Below are 10,379 nucleotides of genomic sequence, written 5' to 3'. Positions count from 1 at the left end.
ATAGCCCCTTCTGCAAAAACCCAGGTGCTGGGTTTGCTGCGCCCTTCCTGGTGCCGGATGCATGAGGCTGGTGCCAGCCAAGTGATTGACAGCTGCCAGTCTCCAGCAGCAAAGATCCCCTCGAGCCGGACGCGCCCCGGGGACAGGGTTAAGGTCCCTCCAGCCTTTCCTCCGGGGTAAAGCGGAGCAGCCCCGGGGGCGGGGGCGGCCCGGGAGGCGTGCGGGTCCCTCGCTGCACCTGCTCCCCAAGCTCTCTGCCCGGGGAGGGGGCGGCGGGAGAAGGGGCGGCTTCGGGGCCGAGCCCGGGGAGGGGGTGTATGCCCCTTCCAGCCCCCCGCCCGCGGCCGGCAGCGCGCTCCCGCCGGGCTCCGCTGGGGGCTGCGCGGGTCGAGCTTCAGCACCGCGGGGCGGGGGGGACGGGGGGGGTGTCGGGGAGGGGGCGAAGGAGGGGGGGGGGCGCTTTGTCTCCCCGCCCGCGGGGCCGGGGGTCGGCGGCTGTGGGAGGGCGGGAGGAGGAGCGCGGCCCGCCCCCGCCGCCGCGGTACAAAAGGGGTCGGGCGGGCGGGCGGCGGAGCAGCGTGTGTCGCCGGGCAGGGCCGGGCTGGGCTGGGCTGGGCAGGGCCGGGCTGGGCAGGGCAGGGCAGGGCCGGGCAGGGCCGGGCAGGGCAGGGCGCAGCGGGCGGCGCTCCGGTACCCTCCGCAGCGCCGTCCCGGCGGGGCCCGCGGCCGCCCCGTCCCGCTCCGCCGCTGCCACCACCGGGCCCGGGACCATGCGGCGGGCGCGGGCGCTGCGCCGCCGCGGAGCTTTGCTCGCCTGCCTCTCGCTGGGGACGCTGCTGGTCCTCGCCGACGCCAAGGGTGCCTTCTACCCCCCCGCCGCCCCCCTGCCCTACGGCGGCAGGTACAGCCTCTACACGGCCGGTTCCAGCCCGCAGCTCGGCCCCGGCAAGCCCGTGGGCAAGCACAAGTAAGCGACCCCCTGCGCGCCCCCGTTCGCGGCCGCTCAACCGAGCCGGCGGGCACCGGGAGCATCGGCCCTCGGGTACCGGCTGCGCGGCGGGGCTCTCCGGGCACCGCTTCCCCTTGGGCATCCCTTACCGGGCACGGGCGGACGGCACTGGCCGCACGCCCGGGCTCCGCAGGCAGCATCCCCGGGGCACCGGCTGCCGCGGGCGCCCCGCGGTGCGTCCCCAGCGCCCGGTACCGGCCGTGGGTACCACCCCCACGCCGGCATCCCTTGCTGGGGGACGTGCCGCTGCGGTCCCGAGTGGGACGGGGCTGGGGGCGGTAGAGGCAGGGTGCCCGTGTGCGTTCGGGGGGTCGGTGCATGTACCTGTTCCGCAGGACGCGGGCGCGGGGCTGCGACGCGCGGGAGGGGAGGATGGCAGCGCACGGCCCTACGCATGGTTTGGAGGGAATTGGCTCGTTTGCTTGTAAAACACGGACTTACTAGACTTGAAATACGTTTTCAAGGAACCTGGAAAGCTCAGGCAGCGAGGAATGTGGGCTTTACACGTACTATAGACTTTTTCCATTCAATCGCAAAAAGGCTGTTATGTTGGCGGGGGGCTCGATTCCCTCCCCACTTGTTTGCTAGAACCGTTTCTGTCGGGCTGCTTTGAAAAGAGGAGGATGTGGTGTTACGAACAAGCTGAAATGCATAAAGTAATATTCGAGGCAAACAATACTGGCAGTGCCAGTGAGAGCTTTCCAAAAGCTGTAACATTTTCCAGCTGCTCACTCTTAAAACATCAGGCTGGAGCTATAAAATGGCTAGCCACAGGTGGGTGAGGAGGAAGGGGGTTTCTGAGAAGGGGAGCGAGCCAGAACCACCCTAACCCAATTAGTCACAGGTAGGCAGTGTTTACTAGTAGTGGCTAGTAGAGCTGACCGTGTTGGCTACTAGCTTACAGAGGGGATTTGCAGTGCATTTGCAAGCAGATCCCTGAATTATGGATAGACAGTGATTCTAAATTTCCACATGCACACATGATCTCCCTTCCCTCCAGCTAAGAAAAGTGACTGGCCTTCGCTCTCGCGTGGCCCTGTGCATGGATAAATGAGTCACTTTTGGAGGAGCGAGGAGCAGCATGGATCTGGGTGCATGCTCTCAGTCTGGCAGCCCTTCGCCAGGGGTAGAACCACTTGCAGCTGGGAGTTGTGGTGCCCATCCCAGGGAAGCAAAGAGAGCCCTTGGTGAGGGGTCAGGGTAGAGGTGCTGGAGCTGCTCTGGGCGGGGAGCAAGGGGGATGAGCTGGGGTGTCGGAGGGAGGATGAGCGTGCTTGCACCTTGCTGCTTCACAGAGGGAGCTGTTGGAGGTGGAGGAGCCTGCTTGGGGTCTTTGAATGGGGGCATTGGGGGGCTTATGGCAGGCCTTGACATGCATAAGGGATGTACTTTGTCTTCACATGTTTGCCACTGGTGCTTGTCCCTGTTTCACCTGTCTCCCCACTGAGGGTAAGGCAGAGCCCTGCTGCTCTGTCCCCAGATGGTGACAATGGGGGGGGCTGGGGAGGGCAGTGCACACCCACCCCCCTGTGCATGCACAGATGCACTTGTGGATGCTCACTCCCTCAAAAAGGAGACACTGCAGTCCTTCCCCCCAAACCCTTCTGCTCCATCGTGACTGTCCCAGTCCCCTCCCTCGCCGCCACCTGCCGGAAGTCTCTCGGCACCCAGACCATCATCATGCCAAGCCTGCGAGAGCCGGGCTGAGGCCCTGCAGCTCGTTTCTCTGATGAGCCCTGAGGCTGCTCTCCGCATTGCACTGGTGATGCTGGGGGACACCGGCTGCTTCCCAGCCTGTGGCGAGGCAGCCAAGCTGCAGTGACCCCAGCTTGCATGGAGAAAGCCAGGTCCTCCCACCTCACTGAACACCTCCCTGCACCTGCAGTTCGCACCAGCCCATCTGCTCCATCCCGCTGACCCTCCATCTCCACCTCAGCTCTGCACTGTATGTCTGTGCCCTCCTCTCCTCCCGCTCTGCCATCTGCCATGTCCCTGTGCCTTTAATCCCTGCCTCACCGCACATTCATGCTGTCTCTGCCCCTGTGGACCAAGTCCATCTGCTCCTGACAGCAGTCCTGCCTTCAGCTGGAACAGCCTTGGCCTCCATCTGTCCCACCAGTGCTCACGCAGCCTTCCTCCCAGCCACCTCATCCCTAGTGCCTGCGTTTGCTGCTTGGCTCAGGAGAGGTCCTGTGCCTGGCACTGGCTGGTACCCTGCGGCACCCAGCTGCAGGCACAATGGCAGGAGGGAAGAGGCTCTGCTCCTTGTACCACCCATCTAAGGGATCTGAAGAGGTTTCCAGCCTCCAACCAGCGTGGGACCTGGGTCATATCCCTGCTGCCATGGTGGAGGGAGCCATGATGCTGCAGTCCTGCAGAGCAGCCAGCCTGCATCTCTTCTCTCCCCACTGACTGCAGCATCATGCTTGGTCTGAGTGTGACTACCCATAGCAAGGTCCGAAGGCTTTTGAGCAGGCCCTGGCACTGGCAGCACTCCAGGAGCTGCAGAAGATCAGACCACCTCTGCCAGACGCTGCTGGAGCTATTTCTGGGATGCTATTCCCATAACTGCTGTTGCTGGTGGAGTTCTGCTTGTCCCCCCAGCCTGTCTTGCTGCTCTGCGGCTGAGGCTCCAGGTGACCCCAGCACCGGTGACAATGTGACTGTGGCAGCAGCAATTGTGCTCAGCACCCACAGACCTGCTTGTGGGGAGGCCCTCAACCCAGAGGAGAGATGCCTGGACCCACCCAGACTGAGGAAAAGGCTCCTCATTGCTGGGGAGTGGCACCCTGGCACCCAGAGGGCAGCTAGTGGGGCTGGGCAGCACTGGCTCCCGTGGAGGCTCTCGGAGCTGGTTGGGTGACAGCCGGGGTGCCTGGGGACACCAGGAGCAGGAGCCACCTCGCCCAGCCTGGCCGGACCCGCAGCGCCTGCCTGCCCCTTGCCTTGCGCCCAGCAACAGGATGGGCACTGGGGGATTTCGCTCCATCCCTGCTCCCTGCCGTCCCCAGTGGGTGGGGTGGGTGATGCCCCCTCCCCAACAGCTGCATGAGCTGGGGGGGGGTCCCTCCAGCTCCTGCCCCAAGACCTCGCTGGCAGGGCAGGCAGACTGGCCTGGGGACTGGTTGAATAGCTGGGGTGCTGCTACCTGCTGGGGCAGGGGGTGACGGCATCTCCCTGTGCTTCCCCCTAGGAGCTACTGTGCCTACGTGGTGCAGCGCAACGTGACGTGCACGCTGCAGGACGGGGCCGAGAGCTACGTCAAGGCCGAGTACCACAAGTGCAGCTGGGGACCCAAGTGCCCGGGGAAAGTGCTGTGAGTACGGGGGATGCTCCCTTCCCCTCCCAGCTTCAGGCCACAGCTCTCCTTGGGTCCCAAGCTCCCATGCCACCATTCTGACTGTGAACCCACACTTTTCAGAGGGCGGTGTAAAGGCCTGAAGGGCTTTTCCTGGATGAGGCAGTCAACAGCAGGGCAGAGGTGCTGGGAGGGGGCAAGATGGGATCTGTCAGGAGGGAGAGGGAGCTCTATCCCTCATATTCTTGAAATAAATCAAGAAATCTTGGGAAGCCGGGGGGTGGGGTGCATGTGCATGTGTGCAGGGAAGCATTTTGTCACAGACCTGCAATTTGGCAGAAAGATGGCAGCTAGGTGAGAGCCTGACCCAGAGGAGGAGGAAATGGAGCCCGTGGCTGGGGATGGCTCAGGGCTTCCTGCCCCAGGATAATATTTGCAAAACTCTCTGCCACCTCATCAGTGCTGGAGGGAAACACCCTGCTGTGCTGCAGCGGGGCAGGGTGGACACTGAGGCTTTGTGCTTCGCCACCCTCCGCAGCCCCTGGCCGGGTACACTGCTCCACGCAGAAATGTTGCTCTCCTGCATCCTCCTTGGGCCTGCCGAGAGCAGCAGGGCTGAGCACCAAGGAAAACCGGGCTGAGTGGGGCTTTTGTTGGAGCCTGGCACCCCTCCTGCGGCACCAGCACACGGTGCTGCAGCCAGCTGGGACTCACCATGTGCCGATGGTGCTATGGGCTCTGCACGCAGCCTCTCCTGGCAAAGATGGGCCATTGGACCCACTCGCTGACTTCTTCTTTCCTTGCTCCCATCACAAGTGCTTTAGCAGTATTTGGGGACTTCATGACATCCTGCAGCCACTGGAACCTGTGGAGGAGATCCCCAAAGCCATCTCTGTGGTGTCCGCTGCTTGGCCTCTCCAGCCCTTTGAACACAACCGGGGTGAAACCAGGGTGGTTTCTGAAAGCAGCTGGACCCACAGCTGAACTTTCTGCACAGCCTTGAATGCTGCATCCACGCATGAGACGGAAACATGGTTTTTCCACGTGCTGGGGCCATCAGCTAATGTTCGTGCAGCTGCAAAAAGCTCTTCCCCTTGCTGCCGTTTGGAGCAGGGGGTGAAGGTTTTGGAGGTGCCAAAGGGCTCTGGGCTCCTGTGCAGAGGCTGGCACGACACAGAGAAGGTGCCCTGCCTTCTGAATGCCATCCTCATCCTCGCTTAACCCCGGACAGTGGCTGGGTGTAGCAGTCCTCTGCTGTGGTACGTCCATGCAGGTTTCTACCCAGTAAGACAGAAGGAAAGACCATTGAAACTCAGCAGCGTCTCTGAAGAGGAATAACAAAAAGAAGAGCTTGTTTTGAAACTGTCCTGTGCCTTCGGGAAATTGTTGATGTTGTGAAATTTTGACATGACTCAGAGAACAGAGGATTTGGGTTTGCTTTCCCCTCCTGCCCTGCGGTACATACGGAGGTGGCTGTATCGCACTGGGAGTTGTGTGGAAGTGACATTGCCCGGGGGCTGCAGCCTGGGCTGGGGGCACTGAGGACCCGGGCAGGGATAGGGAGGACTGGGGCTCAGCCTCATGTGCTGCCCTGAGCAACTGGGTAAGCACGAGTGCCTTACGCAGCCCCTCTGTGCAGCACAGGTCCTTGTGCCGCCTCCATCGGGACCTTCTGCTGAACGTGCTGGAGAAGAACAAGGGCCCGATTGTGTGTGTTGTTGAAAACAGCAAACTTCAGGATTTTCAGGCCCTGGTAAATTCAGCCTGGAAATTTCCAAAAGGCAGGTTCAAAGCATTGGCGTTTCAAAGGTGGTAAGAAACGCCCTGTCTTCAGCCCCGTGCGGCTCGGGGGGGCTGTCCCAGCCCTGCCACCTCATGGGAACATGCCATGGAAGAGCAGGGAGTAGCTGAGTCCTCCCTGCTGGTCTGGTGGGGACCCCACATAGAGCAAGAGCAGAGAGGGAGAGTGTTAGTGTCCCACTGGGCAAGGAGGTGGGCTCACATTCTTGCTTGCTGTCTGTGCGGGGAGATCAATGTTGTAATGCCCAAATTGGTGATGGAGAAACCTCCCAGGGCTTCCCAGCTGGGGGCAGGAGGAGGTGTAAGGAGCCATCCCTCGGTGCACACCACATGGCCTTGCCCTGGTAAAGTTCACCAGGGCTCTGCTGCTCCACTGCCAAAGCTCTTGCTTGCACGGACAGCCCAAGCCATTTAGGCTTGCCATCAAACTGCTGCCCTCTGCACATAGAGAAATACATTTCCAAAGGTATTTCAACTGTCTTGGAGGCTTCAGGACAGGATTACAGTTGAGAAGAGGATTTTTTTGCCCCACCTAGGTCAATTCAAAGTGCAAAACATACCCACAAGCAGCCCAGACCCCTCTTGGAAGTGGCCTGAGCTTGCACGGGTTTTGGAATCACTTCCAACAGTTCATCTTGTGGTCTCCTGGGCCAAAAGTTGCCATACCGTGTGGCATGTGTCACAGTGGTCATCTATCGGGCCATAGACCAAAGCAATACACTTACAGCTGCTTGTCTAAACCAACAATGGGAGTCCCAGGCTAAAAAAAAAAAAAAATCCAACAAAAAAAACCTTTCCAGAAACCACAGATACATAAATAATGGTTCTGCTCAGATAGTCCCTCCTCACCACCAGGCTGTTTCTCAGGCTTGTCTACTTGTGTTACCAACTTGGGGAGAACTCTTTTCTCACCATGTGCTCTCACACCTGCACCTCGTGGTCCAGTCCTGGAGGGGGTGGGCACATATTTTTGAAGTGCTGGTTAATGAGCTGTGTCCTTGGACAGGCACTGTAATGCTGCACTGAGCTGTGTGCAGCAAGAGCTCTTGGGGGATGTGGGTCATGGTCTGCAGGTGCAGCACCTGGGTCTCAGCCAGGCTTTCCCCTGTGCCTGGATTTCCCACACCCAACAGGACCCATGACCCCGCTCTTCTCTGTTGCTTGACATTGATGTTGCTTCTCTCTTCCTCCTCTCTCCTGGAAAGGTACCGCACGTTCTTCAGACCCAAATACAAGATTGGATACAAGACAGTGACCGAGCTGGCCTGGAGGTGCTGCCCAGGCTTCATGGGAGAAGGGTGCCACGACAGCCCGACTGACCAACCCGGCCTTCTGCCCCAACATCCCAGCCCTAAAATGCCTCCTGGACAAAAGATGTTTCCAATTCCCAGACTTCCTCCCTATCCAAAAAGCCACCCTGACCTGTTTCCAGGACCAAAGAAGAATCAGTATGGTGAGATCTCACTCCTGCTTCACATCCACAGGGTACCACACCACGAGCATGTTCCCAAACCTTCCAGTTCTTTCTATTCCAGCACAAGACATGAATTCGGCCAACCTCCAGTGGGTGACATGCTTTCTGATCAGAGACCTGACATTTGATTGCTTTGAGGATCACTTGGGTTTTCGGTCTAGTTTCTTTCAAAACGTGCTGCTCCAAGATTGCCTTTCCTCATTGTTTTAAAGCATTTTTCCATTAGTTTTGGGGTCGATAGAGTGTATCTCAAGATGAAGCTCCCCAGGGCTGTTCTCATCACCGGCTGTTGAACTTGGGAGCAGAGGCCTTGATCCCAAGAAGAAAGAAAGAGGGTTTCCTGATCAGCTTAAGAAGAGATGTAGAGGAAAGGAGGAAGGGTGGGCTGATCCTTTGCTGAAATGACAGTAAGAGGGAGGCAGGAGCTAATGTTAGTTAGTATGGCGAAGGACTCAAATCTAGAAGATAGCCAAGGAGAGAGGTTAAAGGAGCACCAGCCCTGACTGTGCCCTCTCTATTTCTTTCCCTGTGCAGGCAGGAAGATGCCTGGCCTCTTTGGGGACCGCCTGGATCGGCTGGAGGAGGAGGTGAGGCGCCTTTCACAGTCCTACGACAGCCTGCACAGCATGGTGAGCGGCCTGGGGGACCGCCTGCGGCTGGCCATCCAAGAGGACACCACCAAGATGATCGGCTCCCTGATGAACAGCCCAGGCACGCCTGACTCGACGGTGGGCTTCGGCATCATTCCTGATGGTCTGGTGGATGTGGCGGACAAAGCCGACATCGCCACGTACCCTCCTGTGGGGGAGATCCTGACCAAAGTGACAGAAGTGAGCGACGTGCTGAAAACCAAGGCAGATTTGCTGCACGAGGTTCGTGGCATGGTCCTGGACCACGACGGGCAGATCAAGCATCTTCTGGAGTCAGCCCGGCCCTCGCCCCTCACCTCCATCGACCTGCTGGAGGAGTACGTGGACACGCGGCTGAGCAACCTGCGTGGAGAGCTGCTCGACGGATTCGAGAAGAAGCTGGGGAAGATCCAGACCATGTGCGATTTCCGGATCCAAGAGGTGCGGCAGCAGTGTGAGGAGGAGAAAGCTGCCAACCTGCGGCTGCAGCAGACACTGGACGGGAAGGAGCTAGAGATCAAGAAAGAGATCTCCCAGCTGGAGACCCAGATCCAAGGGCTGACGGTGGTGGAAAGCTGCTGCAGCAACCTGGACTACCTCACTGATCGCATGAACATCCTCGAGAAAGGCCTTCACAGCATCTCTGAGTCCCAGAAGAACTTGCACTCACGGCTGGATGGAGAAATCTCCACTGTCACCCTAGGGAATCTGTTTGAAGGGCGATTTGAGGACCTGGAAGCAAGACTCAATGCTACAGAGAGAGAAACAGGGAGCTGCTGCTCCAGTATAGAGGACAGCATGAGAGGCACGGTGGTAGCAGAGGTGGATGGCATGAGGACTGCCTTTGAAGATAAAATGCAGACCCTGGAGGACAGGTTCATGACCATTGTGGGGGAGCTGAACAATGTCAGTTCTCCCGTGGGCATGGATGGAGCGGTGGTGCCCATGCTGGAGGGGGAGCTTGCTAGCATGAGGAAACGGACGGACAAGACATTGGAGGGGTTGCAGAATCGCCTCATCACGCTGGAGAGCACTTGTTCCCTGGGGTGCACCTCTGCCTCCAAAGACGTGGAGACCTTCCGGACAGAGATCGAAGACTGCCAGAACAAGAACCAGGACCTGCTCCTCCGGATGGACAGCAACTACGACCTCCTGCGCAAGCTGAATGCCACCATCCTGGAGATTCAGCGGCGAATTGAGGAGGAAGCATCGGGGGCTTTGCAAGGGGAGATCACTTTGCTAAAGATCAACCTGAACACTGTGAGCAAGTCTCTGACGGGGCTCAAGGACTCTGTCTCCCAGTACTCGGACACCATGACACATGTCAACAACTCGCTGGATGAGCACGAGCGGAAGATTGAGGATGAGGTCCACTCCATCCAGGAGAAAGTCAATGACCAGGGCTCCCAGCTGTTTTTCAGCAACCGGCGTGTCCTGAACCTCAAGGGAGACTTGGAGCGACTCAAAGCCAGGATCGTCAGCGACCTGAGCTCCTGCAAGAGCGTGGCTCACGACCTGCAGCAGGAAATCGCTCACTTTGATGACCGGGTGGCCCGGGTGGAGAGTGTCTGTGGCAGGTTGGGGGCTGTCACAGGAAGCCTGGACGGTATCAGGGACGAACTGGAGAAACACACGGGCAGTCTGTGGGACTACATGGACCACATGAATGGGACCCTGGCTGCCCACTCTCAGGAAATAACGGGACTGAAGGACAACCTGCTTGACTGCCAAGCCAAGGTCTCCGAGCTGGCGGAGCAGGTCGGACACTTGGAAGAGCAGGCAGAGGGGAAGCAGCATTAGCCATGCCGCCATGCACTTCTTCCTTCTCCTCCCCATGAAGGACAGGATTAACTTATATCACACAGACTGGCTCCAATGTGACAACAGTTCTTGGGATAATTGTTTTAATGAAAAGATAAATTAAAAGCTGCTACAAACCTTTTTTTTTTTTTTTTTTTTTTGTTAAATCTTGTTGGCCCCATTTTTCCATAACTGTGCCATTATGGTACTCGCCTCCTGATGCTCAGCAGCTGTCCTGACCCTGGTGCAGCAGGGTCACTGCCTCCTGGCTGGGGGCGTTGCTTTGGCTCCTGGGCTGATGACCGCAGAAGGACAACTCAGGAGGAAGCTGGAGGCGGGAATTTTTTTTTTTTTAAATTTTTGGATTTA

General features: G+C 58.8%; 1 protein-coding gene across 1 annotated transcript; it reads left to right on the top strand.

The window, feature by feature from the left end:
* The first annotated feature begins 770 nt into the window (after positions 1-770).
* Positions 771-10,010, top strand: EMILIN3 (elastin microfibril interfacer 3). The gene is made up of 4 exons (XM_086474896.1): positions 771-967; positions 4,203-4,325; positions 7,313-7,560; positions 8,116-10,010. The coding sequence occupies exons 1-4, from the start codon at positions 771-773 to the stop codon at positions 10,008-10,010; spliced, it is 2,463 nt and encodes an 820-aa protein (XP_086331022.1).
* The last annotated feature ends 369 nt before the right edge of the window (positions 10,011-10,379 follow it).

Source organism: Leptosomus discolor, chromosome 17 (genome assembly GCF_034619465.1).
Source record: "Leptosomus discolor isolate bLepDis1 chromosome 17, bLepDis1.hap2, whole genome shotgun sequence".
NCBI classification, from domain to species: domain Eukaryota; kingdom Metazoa; phylum Chordata; class Aves; order Leptosomiformes; family Leptosomidae; genus Leptosomus; species Leptosomus discolor.
Note: the sequence above shows the minus strand (reverse complement) of the source record. Positions and strands in the feature narration are given on the sequence as shown.